The sequence below is a fragment of the Rhinolophus sinicus genome, linkage group LG17 (assembly GCF_036562045.2).
Source record: "Rhinolophus sinicus isolate RSC01 linkage group LG17, ASM3656204v1, whole genome shotgun sequence".
NCBI classification, from domain to species: Eukaryota; Metazoa; Chordata; class Mammalia; order Chiroptera; family Rhinolophidae; genus Rhinolophus; species Rhinolophus sinicus.
The window spans coordinates 11,932,257-11,945,895 of record NC_133766.1 but is presented as its reverse complement, the minus strand read 5'-3'; the positions used below and the strand labels follow the sequence as shown (position 1 = coordinate 11,945,895).

General features: G+C 41.2%; 1 protein-coding gene across 3 annotated transcripts in view; it reads right to left on the bottom strand.

The window, feature by feature from the left end:
• Window positions 1-6,541: 6,541 nt before the first annotated feature.
• DHX9 (DExH-box helicase 9) overlaps window positions 6,542-13,639 on the bottom strand; it is a 46,320-nt gene continuing 39,222 nt past the window's right edge. For all 3 annotated transcript variants that reach the window (XM_019737280.2, XM_019737204.2, XM_019737354.2), the window contains 6 exons: window positions 13,006-13,167; window positions 12,765-12,892; window positions 11,212-11,441; window positions 10,946-11,061; window positions 9,825-10,025; window positions 6,542-7,095 (listed from right to left, as the gene is read on the bottom strand). In XM_019737280.2, coding sequence (XP_019592839.2) covers window positions 6,792-7,095; window positions 9,825-10,025; window positions 10,946-11,061; window positions 11,212-11,441; window positions 12,765-12,892; window positions 13,006-13,167 — 1,141 coding nt within the window. In that variant the 3' untranslated portion in view covers window positions 6,542-6,791. The remainder of the gene's footprint in view (window positions 7,096-9,824; window positions 10,026-10,945; window positions 11,062-11,211; window positions 11,442-12,764; window positions 12,893-13,005; window positions 13,168-13,639) is intronic.

Genomic DNA, 13,639 nt, shown 5'->3' with positions numbered 1-13,639 from the left:
TAGGATATAGAAGGAAATAAGCACTCAGGCTCAAACACTTAAACTTCTTCTCAGTGTGATCTGTAACCTAGCAAAGGCGACCCTGAGTTGCCATAGAGAATTTCTTGAGGCTGAAAGTTGAACAAGGCATAGTTGTTCAGTGTTTCACTGAATAGTTGTTGTTTTTTTTTTGTTGTTGTTGTTTTTTAACACAAGGTTTTGTTAGCTGGGTGACATAAAAGATAATTCCAGGGATTGACCATGGAGGCCGTAACAAGAACAATCTTTCTATAATGAATTTAATGAGCTGTAAGAGTAGGGATTTTCCTTTCCAGTCCTCTTCCTCTATCTCGGTTTTTGGCTTCAGGAAGAGGAGGAGATAGGATGTGTTGAAAGTGAGCAGAAAGAGCAACAGCCTTGCAAGAGCAAACTTCTCACTCATTAGTCACCCTCCTCCTTTCTGCTGCTGCCATTGGTGTTCAACCAATTTCTCTTTTCCAGGCATAGTTTTTTCCTAGTCTCATATTCCTAAAGCATGCACAAAGCACAAGATTTTCTAAATTTGATCTTTCATAAATTTCTCTCTCTCCTTAACCTTCCCACTCCTTTTCACCTCCATTATAACAAACTGCCACAAATTTAGAGGCTTCAACACCACTGACTTACCTTACATTTCTGTAGGCTGAAGTCTGACACGGGTCCCACTGGGCTAAAATCACTGTGTTGCCAGGGCTATTTGTTCCTTTATGGATTCTCTAGGGAAGGATTTATTTTCTTGCTCATTTGGATCTTGACAGAACTCAGTTCCTTGCAGTTGTAGGACAGATCTGTTTCCTTGATGGTTGTCATCTGAGAGCCGTTCTCAGCTTCTAAAAGCCAACTGCATTCCTTGGGTTATGGCCTCCTTCCTCCATCTTCAAAGCCAGCAACAATGGATTGGGTTCCTTTCCTGCTTTGAATTTCTCCTGCCTCCTCTTCAGTCTCATCTCCCTGACCCACTCTTTTGTCTCCCTCTTCCACTTAAGGACTCACATTAGACCGAACCTACTTGGATAATCCAGGATAATTTCCCCATCTCAAAGTCCTTAACTTTAGTGACACCTGCAGGGTCCCTTGTGCCACATACGTATTCGCAGGTTCTGGGGATTAGGATGTGGATATCCTTGGGGGGCGGGTGGTGCATTATTCTGCCTACCACCTACCTTAACCAATTTTCCAGGTTAAGGGAACACAAATCCTAATTCTACTCCTCAAAAGGGATTTAAGTTTCTTCCACCAGGACCACCTAGCCATTGGATAGCTTGTATACATTTAAGAGAGATTAACCTAAAGGAGATGGTTCCATATTTCTGCTCCATTCTTCTCATTTGTGCACATAGCTGGCTTTCCTACTAGACTAAATTTCTTGGAGTACAGGCACTGGGTCTTAAAAAGCATTACATCCTACACTGTACTGTGCATTGCAAGTAATAACTGTTAGTTTTAAAAGAATGCTACTAAGGGTCTCTGCCTATGCAAAAGAATGAGCTTGTCAATCCAGGACATTTAAGGACATTTCATCACAGTTGCTGGGGATGGAAACATTAGGATTCTAGAGGTGAAGACCACAAATCGAAGTTAGAACAAGAGCCTTGGTGTGGAAGGAAAGGGACGCATTAGAACCCCTGCTGCCTTTCGTAAGGGACTGGCAGTGGGAGTGGAGCTCTCCTTTGTTCCACGGCCTTGCCACTAGCCTCTAGGGTAGCGCCTCAATTGAAGAGAAGTGTGGGGACCGTGACGCTAGAGCCTCTTCTCAGTTCATGAAGTAGAAGCAGTGAAGGTGGCAGGTAGCCACAACCAAAGACTGAAAGGCATCCCGCAGCACAAGGCAGAGAAGGCGCTGTGATCACAGGAGAAGCTGCCATCTGTGAGACGCCAGCATCGGAAAGGGCACGCGTGTTGTCTTACAGACTCAAGTGAGAACCGGAAAGCAGTGAGCAATGAGAAATCGGTCAGCTCTACTTTCAGTGACGAACTCAAATCAGGTGTCACAGGTTCCAAGAGTCTGAACTACATGACATTTTAATTAAAAAACTGTGTACATGTCTTTCGGTGGAGTCCATAGCTTTCATTATATTCTCAAAGGAGCCTCTCAGCCCCCAAAAGCTTAAGACAACTGAACTAGATAATATTTAAGTTCCCTTTTACATCTTCTTTTTATTATTCAACTGAAGCCTAAAGCCGGTTTGTTAACAAAATGTGTTTTTCACAGAATACTGGTTTGTTCTGTAGAAAACACAGGCAACTTTGTAGCTTATTAATATTTTAATACTAAACATTATGCCATTATACATATTTTGGTAATTTGATATTTTTCAGATTTTGTAGTGGTGTAAGAAAGATGAACATACATTTACCAACTAAATTTTAAAGCCATTGTTTGGTATCATTGGAATACTAGGTTAATTTGGAAATGTTTAGGACAATTACTAATGTCAACACATTTAGATCTGTAGGTTAACCTAATCCTATAGCGCTTCCTATTACTTTTTAAAAGAGCTACAAATTTTCAATCATTTGAGTGAGTAAAATGACTAACCTATAAAAAATAACCACTAAGTGTAACTTTGTAACTTTTTTTTACATTTTTATAGGTTAACATGAAAATTATTATATTGGTTAACCAGTTAAGATTATGTAGCTACTTCATTTGTAGCCTTTATCTTTCTATTTCTAGGTTTGAAAGAAATATTAATTTCAAAGTCTGGAAATTCCTAAAAGATCTGCCATTAAGATTATTCCGAGGATGACCAACTCATCCGAGCCTACCCAGCACTTCGCAGTCTTAGCACTTCCTGAGTCTCAGGAAACTAGGCAAACTAGGACAGTTGGTCTCCTAATTCCCAGGAAGTAGATTTTTTCCTCAAAAGCTAAATGATCACTCACGTAGTCTGATAAATTCAGTCGACCTCCATCAGTTAACTTTGAACGTTTCAATAGTAAAATTTCCCTATGATTCAGATATCTTTTATACTACATGCAAGAGGCTAGTCCACAAATACCAAAGGGACACAAACACACTTTCCGTAAGTGTCCCGTTTTCAGGCCGATTCAAACCTTTCAGGTAAATCCAGTGGAACTCAGGAAGCTTTTTAGCAGTCAAAACCAAAATTCACAAATCAGTTACAGTCCGATCCACAATTCCATTTCTGGTGTTCTTTACTACCCTCCCATCCCAATTCTGCCTGTATATTGGGAAGGGAAACTGGCATTTGACTATGTGCGAGGCCACCACTGACATCCACTTCTAGCAAGTTGCCTGTGCTGGCCCTAAGCGTACACAGCTGCTCACATTCTCCTGGTCTGTTCCACTGGCACAGGTGATGTCCAGAATTTTATGTGCAGTTTCACAGCACAAGAGAGCCCATCAAATCGCAGCTCCAGGACACTGTGACCATATAATCTACGCTCGCACACAGAATGCTCGGCAGCCTGGATTCCTGGAACCGGCAGACCAGCTTATTCCCCGCAACTTTTGAGCATCCATTGGGACCCAAAGTAAACTGACAATTCCCTTCCACATCACTCCCAGCCCCAAAGAAAGCTGCTGTCACTGCTATAACCCTCAAGTTTAGAAGCGCAAGGCAAAGATGCCAAGTATGCAAGCTGCCAATCACAGAACAGGTGCAAAGTCAGGTCTTTCTCCCAGTCTGAAATTTCTAGAGGAACAGACCCAGTTTTGTCAGGGCCAACTCTCACTATCCCCCCAAATCCCAATGTGTGTGTGGTGAGAGGAGTGGAGATAAGCAGCAACTGGCCACCTTTCCCTATTCCTTCCTCCCAAATTCCTACTGTGCCCAGCCCTTCACTTCATCTGAATGGGAGAGGGGTGTAATCAGCTCTCGTTTTGGAAAAACTTTCCAATTATTTCAAACTGGCTGCAATATCCCTTACACCGAGTATGTTCTTTGTTCTAGGCAGACTGCAGGGGGATGGTTGAGAAAGAAATGCAACACACTGGTTGATGTCCCCAGGTACTAATATGTCACAAAACAATACTCCATGCAGCCTTCTGCTCCCCAAGTCTAATCATTCCTTCAAAGGAGTAATTTCTGGATGTTGTCATAAAGGATTCTTTGACAATGAAAACTGACTTGACTTCCTCTTTTAACTGACAGCCAAGCTGGTACTTCATTTCCTCCATGTAAACAAACCACTAGAAAACCACACTACCGTGTTTCCCTGAAAATAAGACCTAGCCGGACATCAGCTGAATCTTTTGGAGCAAAAATTAATATAAGACCCGGTCTTACATTAACTTTTGCTCCAAAAGATGCATTAGAGATGATTGTCTGGCTAGGTCTTATTTTCAGGGAAACACGGTGTATATTTTTAAATAGTCTCTCTCACACACACACACACAGCACACAAACTATAGATGTGTGTGCTATATGTGTATGAATCAACAGCTCTGAGACATTGGACAACAGGCAATACAGAACTGTGATCCCCCAAAATAAGGGAAACATGAGATGAGCCCTAAGATCACCCTGACTTTCTGGATCATGGCAGAGAAAGAACAAAGCAGCGCAGTCTCGCTGAACTGGAGACAGACTGGAGATTGAGGATGGCAGCTAACATTTGTGGAGGATACAGAGGAGGGAGCTGAACAAAGTAAAGGGTTCTGGAAGTCTGCACTGGGATTTCCGTAGCTTTTTAGCTGAACACCGGAAGACTATTAGAACTATGCCTGAGTGATTCCTCAAAGCGTTAAGAGACTGTAATCTGACATCGCTTTTGGCCATTTTTGATTCCTCATCCTAGTTGAAGCTGTTGGGAGGGATGAGTACCAGTTAAGTGAGGGATTACTGAATTTATACCTTTTATGGGAGTTTTCACATGTGCAAAGGGCAAGAGAAAGCATGGTCCACTGACATGCTGGAAGTCTGTTCAGTATGGCTGTTGAGTAGAACCGAGCACAGAGCAGGAGTGAGGGGCCAAGGAGTGTGGCTGGTCCCCTGAAGGGTTTAGGCCAGCAGCGGGTGGCAGTGAGGCCTGGCCGGGAATGCTGACTAGCTGCAGTGTGGAGATTGCACATCCATAGGCTTCCTGCAGGGCAGATCTGTTAAGAGGTTATTGCATCATTGTACATCCAAGTTAATAACACCCTGAACAGAATCTCTGCAGTTGTTTTACAAAAGCATGACAGGCAGGTGATTTGACACAATTGACTAGATGTGGTTCTATGGCTCTGGCAGTTAAGTAGCTAAAACTCCTGTGATAAAAGCAGGGAACAGACCATAGGGCACAGGGTGAGTAAGGAGGTTTTCTTCAGTTTGGAAGTATAGTTGACTCTCCAGCAACACAGTATGAATTGTGCAAGTTCACTTTTTACAGATTTTTTCCAATAACTACACAGTCAGCCCTCTGCATCCTCAGGTTTTGCACCCAGATTCAATCATCCACGACGGTACTTCTGTGGATGCAAGGGCCGACTGTATGCATTGTTGTATGTCCTGTTGTGTAAGGGACTTGAGCACCTGAGGATCTGTGGGGGACATGGTGGTGGTGGGGGTGGCGGGGGTTAATCCTAGAACCCACTCCCCATGGATACTGAGGGATGACTGTTGGGGGAGTCAAGTTACATATGGATTTCTTTGTGTGTGTGTGTGTGTGTGTGTGTGTGTTGAGGGGGGGAGGTTCGGCGCCCCTAACCTCTGCATTGCTCAAGGGTCAACTGTACTGTTTATTATTTCAGTGGGATATCTAAGCAAAAATGTATGTCTAGTAAGTAGAGTTTATACTATTCTAAGTAGTCTGATGCTCAGAAAGGAAATCTCAGTTGGAGATACAAATTTGAGTCTGTCAATAGATAGGAGCCATCAGCTTATCCACAGTAACTGCTGAAGGTGATCTGAAGAATGTGCAGAACAAGAGGATTTTGAAAAGGACACTAAAGCAAAACAGAACTTGCCCAAGGTCACCCACGTGTCAGAAAGCAGTTTAATGATGTGAGCCCAGTTCTGTCTAATACAAAGCCTTGTAATCTCTACTGTGTTGTGCGATTTCTCAACTGAGAAATGTGTGAAAATACACTGGCAACTGTGGTGTTATAAATGCATAAATATCTCTACTGAAAACTTACCTGCATTCTGTGGATTAATTTCTAATTCTAATTAATTAATGAAAATTAATTTTTGAGTTTTACACTGGAAACTAACTTAGAAAAGAAAATGCTGACCTTGGTCTCAGATTTTTCAAAGACAAAGCTTGGGGGAAAAGCCAAAATGTTCAGCCCTCGGTCAAGTCTTACTTAAGTGCAGAGGTCCATGTGAACTGTGCACTGGCCAGTATTTATTGCAACAATAGCAACTCCAGTCCAGGGCTAATTATTCTAACTACTATAAGTACTTGGTATACTTTTAAACCGAGTAGTTTTTCTTCTGATGTTTTCAAACTAACAGATGTAACTGACATTATAAAATTATTCTAATGTGTAAGATCTACAATTAACTGCATGGCCCGAATTCACTATAATAGTTTATTTTCTATTTTATTAAACTAAAGCCAAGAAAATATCAAGTCAATTTTAAAGGCAAATCTTTACTCCTTAAAGAAAAAATACAAACTGTGGTACTTTTACAATAGATCATTGTATTTTACATAATATAAACAAAATCACTAATGTATCTATAGGCTTGGTTTCCTTAAACTACAATGAATCACAGAATGGGTGAAAACATGGGTTTACTTACTGGCGGCAAATAAACAACTTGGGAAAACAGGCGGCATGCATTTTCACTGTCTCTGCACAGGTACCAACATAACCCAGTTTAGTAGCCACCAGCGCCTCTGCCTTGCCCATAGCCCCTTCTGCCACCACCTCGCTCGAACCCCCCAGCCCCTCTGTAGCCTCTTCCACGGGACCCTCTGTAGTCTCCTCCTGCACCCCCTCTGTAGCCTCCTCTGTAGCCACCATAGCCGCCCCAGTAGGAGTTGGAGCCACCACCATAGCCTCGGCCACCTCTGTAGCCGCCTCGGCCATAGCCTCCACCGCCGTAACTAGAACCTCCCCTTCTATATCCACCTCCATTGTCAAACCGGGCCATCTTGGGAGGACGTGGACCATCTCCATACCTACGAAAAGCACAAAACCACCACTTTAGCATCGCATCCTTAATTCTTCTCAACTAGTCACAAAATATAAGCATTCAGCCATATTTGAAAATGTAATGCATAATGGGAATGAAGCCAACTGCACAGATACACATGGAAGTGAAATAAATCTGCTATTCCAAAACAGACACAGGGCGAGGCATCCACTGTAACCATCTGTTTTTCTAAGTTCTTTCTGGCTCATTCTCAAAAGATCTCCAATTCTGGCAGTATGTCCTTACAACTTTAAGACACTTCTCCTTCACTCAGCTCAACTATATAGCATTCTAAGAAAGCAATAATAGGTTAGGAAGAAGTTCCTGGAGCTGGCAACAAATTATTCGATCTTTATCACCACACATTTTCCTGCACTAACTCTGAAATGTTTTTGAAAAATGTCTTTGGGTAATTTGTTTATGCCTAAATCTGTTTCATGTGGCAAACACAGAAAATGAGGAGTAAGGAAAAATTGCAGAAATCAAGACATCTGGCCAACAACTCCAATTCAACACACCCCACACCCCAAACAACCCATTTCTCCTATGCAGCTTAGAGACTAACACCATCAGCTCAGCAGCTGTCCAAGTCAGGAACATGGCGGGGGTCTGGCTCCATCCCTTCACTGCACTGCCCTCCCTCCCCATTTTAATCCATCACCAACTCCTAGTGATGCTCCTGCACATCTGTCTAACCCACTCACTCCCCCCTATTATAATTCAGGCCACCATCATATTCATACATCCTAACCGCATTCTTATATTCATTCCATCCTTTCTAGGTTCTAGACTTTGTCCTTCACAGAGATTACATGTGAAGCCCCCTTGATCTCCATCTCTCCTGCCAAAAGTAATCTCTCCTCTAATACCTACGAGAACTGCATTTATAGCTGCGTGTGACACTTTTTTCAAGCTTTGTTTTTTAAGATTCTCCTTCTTAATAATTCTTCTATACATCTGATCTGCTGGGAGGACCACAGTACAGCTGACCCTTGAACAACGTGGGGGTTAGTGGTGATGACCCCCCGAGCAGTCGAAAGTCCACATATAACTTCTGACTCCCCCAAAACATCAGTTGTCCCTCAGTATCCACGGGAGACTGGTTTCAGGAGCCCCTCCACCCCCGCCACCCAAATCCACAGATGCTCAAGTCCCTTACACAAAATGGCGCAGAGCAATGCATGCAGTTGGCCCTCTGCGTTCGCGGATTCCCAACTGCAGATCAGAAAAACTGTTTTGGAATCATGGTTGGTTGAATCCTTGGATACGAAACTTGAGGTCTGTCTATATATTTATTGAAAAAAATCCGTGTATAAGTGGACCCATGCAGTTAAAACCCATGTTGTTCAAAGGTCATCTGTGTAGTGTAATAAATGAGAGCACTGTTTCAGGAGCCATGCTGCCTGAGTTTAAATCCAGCTTTGCCATTCACTAGCTGTATGAGCTTGAGTCTCAACTTCTCTGGGCCTAGTTTCCTTATTCATATCAAGTGTCACAATACTTAAATTTCTGGGGTGTGACTGTGGTGCTGTAGCTATGTTCTTAAACGATACCTAGAGTATACTGATGTAAAATGGATGTCTGCAACTTAATTACAAATGATTAATCGTTAGGTATGTGTTTTACAGATATAGACATACATGCGGGGTAGGAGGTGCCAAAAAATGTACACACATGACTTGTATTCATCTTTTGTTATCAGTGTATTTTGAGAGTTACAAGTTTAATACAGTTTTTCCCTTTCTTAAAATGTGTATACACTTTTTTGGCACCATGTGTGTGGATACACGAACACACACGCATATATGAGAAAGCAAGTGTTGCTAAATTCTGAAAATCAGCGAACCTCAATTAAGGGACTATATGGGTGTTCACTACACTGTTGTTTTCTGTAGCTATCACCTATTTCCAAATAAAAAGTTGTGGGCAAAGAAAATTTACAAAGGTGTAAAACAAAACAGAAGCAAAGGAAGTATTTTAAGAATTAAGAGAAATTTCACACTGCTTTAAGATGTCCCTGTTCTCGTATTTCCCTAAGATAAACCCTGATGTTTTTCATTTGATGAAGCAGCAATTTAACCCCTCATCAACATTTGTTCTTCGGAGAAGGCAAAACAATACTGTGGAAAGAGGACGGTTTGGGTTCTGTCGCTTTGTCATGTGACCCACCCTGGACTCTATACAGGCAGTTTTACGGCTCTTCGCAGATATTGCACTTTTTTACAGATCAAAGGCAAGACACTCCACCAGCATAAAGATTATGACTCGCTGAAGGCTAAGATGATGGTTAGCATTTCTTAGCGATATTTTTTAAATTAAGGTATATACATTGCTTGTGTACATGCACATAATGCTATGGCACCCTGACCAGACTATGGTACAGCGTGTAAACATTACATGCACTAGGAAACCACAAATTCATGAATTGCTTTACTGCGGAGGTCTGGAACTGAACCAACAATATTCCTGTATATACTTTTTAGGTCCCTTTCTAGCTCTAACATGCACTGATATAAGAGATTACTGACCCTGAGACAAAAATAAACATCCTTATTCTTATTCTGAGTGTGTTAAGCAGAATTAAATTCCGCATTCAGTGTTCATCTAGAATTTTAACTTAAATAACGGGGCCTCTATCACCTGACTGCGGCTTTGAGGTCAGCCTCGCAGTACTGTCCTCTGCTGAGTTCCGAGGGCAGTTACTGTGCTACTCACCGTGTACTGCCCGTCATGAGGTTGATGCCAGCAGCGGATGGCCTAGAGATCTGGCGGATGGTGTTCAGCATACGTTCATTCACGGGGTCCAGCTGGCTGATGATATCAGGCTGTTTGGTTACTTCAACAACCAGAGCCTCCAGGGCAGCCCGGAGAGCAGTGATACAGGCAGCTGCTTCATGAGATATTTGCAATTTGATCCTAAAAGAGAGGAAAATGATAAAAAATGAGAGGGGGTGCAGAGAAAGACTACTGTCTCCCAATTAATTTCACACCTGGCAAGTGATGGAATAAATTTAACTTCTTACCAAGTGCCAATACTTTCAATTACTGTAATGGCCCCAGGCTTAGGCAAACACAGGTAGGTATGAAAAATAACAATAACCTATGCTAATGTCTTAAATTTCACTGCTACCTATTGGCAGGAGTTGTAAACCACCAAGTTTTATCAAGCAAAATACTGTTAGCAATACAGAGCACTCAGCCTCCAAAAAGAGAATAAGAGACTCAGATTATTGGCGATTTTTTAGTTTTCAAGACTATGACTGAGCCCACTGTTACTAAGCTCCATCCCATTTGTGCCAAGTGCTTAATTACTATATGTTATGCTTACTCTTAATCTCTAAGCAAAACACAGAGTACATGAAAGGGGTGGCCAAGCTCCCATACGATTCTAATTTTTAGTGCAGTATTCATGGTGATAGATACCTAATGCATTTGCTTCTATTGGTACAGTCGATTTAAGACTACCTACAAAGTGTGAACCATACTACCAAGATATACTACTTTTGGGGGGCATCTGGTTAGCTCAAGTGGTTAGAGCACAGTGCTCTTAACAACAAGGTTGCCGGTTCGATCCCCGCTAGGGCCAGTGTGAGCTGCATCCTCTATAACTAGTTTGAAACAACTACTTGACTTGAAGCTGACGGGTCCTGGAAAAACACACTTAAAATAAATAAAAGATATACTACTTTCCAAGAAAAGACAATGTTATAAAGCAATTCACTGCGCCACCAAAATTTGCCATGCTTGTTTCACAAATTAAGGTTGATCAGCTGCGAAATTTTATCATAGTTCAATTCTAAGAATTCATTTTGGAGTTCACAGCTGAAAATTCATACCAGTCATCTATAAGCACCATCTGCCCATCAGACTGGACTTTCTTGGAGGCAAAGAGAAGCAGCTGCAAGGGGGTGACTAAAGTCATGCCTTTAGCAGAGATGGCCCGGGTTCGAATCTGCAGATGGAGAAAGAGGAAGAGCTGACATTCCAACTGGCAATCAATGGTCATATAATGATGGAGTATGCTCTGAAAATTAAAACTCATGTTCCCACTGCACGTTAGTGAGTAAAGACAATTTTACTTTTCAGTGTCAGCTTTTCTTACCTTTTCACCAAATACAAAGAAGGGAGATGGGTAGTTCATGTCTTGGCTGCTGAAAGGACAGTTAACAGATGACTTGTGGATAAGTGCATTGCGCCCTTCAGTGGTGAGAATCTTTCTCTTTTCCTTATGATAGCACACATTGGGGTATACACCAAAGGCCAGAAGAGAGATAACAACATCTAAATTATTATCTGGTCCGATGTTAGTAAACACTTGTGTCAACAAACAATCTGTTAAGAGGAACGGGGTGAAAAACAATCAGTTATCCGGCTAATCTTCCCTTTGCATGTAAACTATTTAAAAGGATTAGAACTGACCTCTCTCCCACCTTCTTTTTTCAAATACCCTGCCTAACTTAGCATCTCTTCTCAGAACTCTTATACCCAGATTAAGATCAAGGAGAAACTTGGCTGAGTCTTCACAATAACTAAAACGTCTGTATTCTCTTCCAGACTCAACCATGACATAAGCTTGGAATGATTACTTAAAAAAATCCCCAATTAATCTATCTATTCTCAGACTAAGAGTTAGACTGACAGGACCACAGTCAAAATACTCCACCTGCAGTTCTTAACTAGCTGTTCCTTCTAGAGAAGATGGAGTGATGATCCAAGGGGAACCCAATGCTACAAAGCCTAATGTTGGTCTATTCTAGTCTAAAACCTAATTCTAGTCTAAAACCTCCTAACTGAATGAGTTTTGTACAAGTAATTTAAATTTGTGTGTCGCTTTCCTCGGCTATAAAAGAGGGTAATAGTATCTGCATCTCAGGATTCTTGTGAAGCTTCTATCATACAAAAAAGGCTCTTTCCCTTTTCCTTTGATCTTAATTTAAAAAATTACAAATTTCGTCAGTTTAAAACAGAAGAGAACTACTTTGTTTAGTTATTTTGATCATATCCTTTTAAAATCTACCATCCTGCCCAACTACCTTCTATCAATAGGTCCTACTTTTGGTTATGCGTTCTTGTTCTCAATGTTTTAGGAAGTAACCGTGTCTTTTAATCTAGTTGGAGGAGGAAGGCATAATAGCTAAACTTCGTTCCAAGAGATGAACAGCTGGATTACTGTTTCTACATCACATGTCATAAAGTCCTCTGTTACTGTCCACACACTAAAACCTTAAAGCCACTGAAAATGTAACATGGCAGTTTATTTCACGTCTAAAACGGAACACCTGGGCAGACTGGTAAATTAACTTCACAAGCCACTATTTGAGGTTATTCAACCAACCTAAACACTCTCGGGTGCTGAAAGCTACACCAGTGCTCTTCACAAGATAAAAGATTTTTTAAAAATTCCCAAAGTAGCACAATTTTTAAAACATCTATTATCATCTGTATATTCTAGATTATAATTTGAGCACCATAACCTTTTTCTTCCTTTTTTAAAAGACCAAATTAATGTGAAAACCCGATTACCATCATCGTTCAAAGAACTAGTACCTAGGAACATAGGAAAAGCACAGGGTCTCAAGTTTGAAGTTACGCTATACTCCACATGTGTTCTACAGTAATGACACTTCAGATACACCTTAAGAATGTAAGTCTTACCTTCTGGAAATCCAGAATTGATCAGAATCTCTTTGAGCTGAACTTTGGCTTCCCAGGTCATTCTTAGTGTAGACATATTGAGTCTCTTGTGCTCACAAAAACGTATCTCTGCTTCTTCTCCACCCATTCTAAAATAAACAGGTATGATAAGAGTCATTCTCAAAGCCCAGAGAACTAGAAAACAGATTAGAAACTAAACAGTTCACCCAAATCTTACAACTGTCCTCTTTCAAATTTATACCTAGCATCATCCCAAGCTTGAAATACTGATAAAAGGGCCACATGATCAGAAAATCTGTTTCCAGCAAAATTTCGATGGACATAACCCAGTCGCTTTCCTTCACTGATGAAAGGCTCCGGAAAGCAGGTGGCAGCAGAGATGGTACAGAGAGCATCTCCCACACTGAAACAGAAACAGGAAAATTAAGTCTAAATCACATGCTTGTTCCAGCAGCTTCGGCAGTATTGTCAACTGTGGGTTAGCAAATTTACTGGCTATCACACTGCTTTATTAGCACTGAAATTAGCTTAACAAAGAACTTTACAGCTGCTCTCTCCAACAGCAGAAATGGAAAAAACTGAGTTCTGGTATTAATGGATACACTATTTACCATAAATTATGACCAAGTGGTGTGTATTTTTCCTTTCCTATTCTTCCTTCACCATCTTACCAAATCTCTTAATCTTCAAAACTTTCTGATAAAATATATACCTATTTACCCAATGCTATTTTCTTTCAAGGACAACTACTAAAAGGAACGGTACTTCTGAGAAATTTGTGCTCTACTCTCTCCCCCAGTAAGTTGGGCCCAGGTGTCCATCTACTGGAACTGTTGGTTCTTCTCATTTCATACTTGTTTCTCTATCTAAACTAT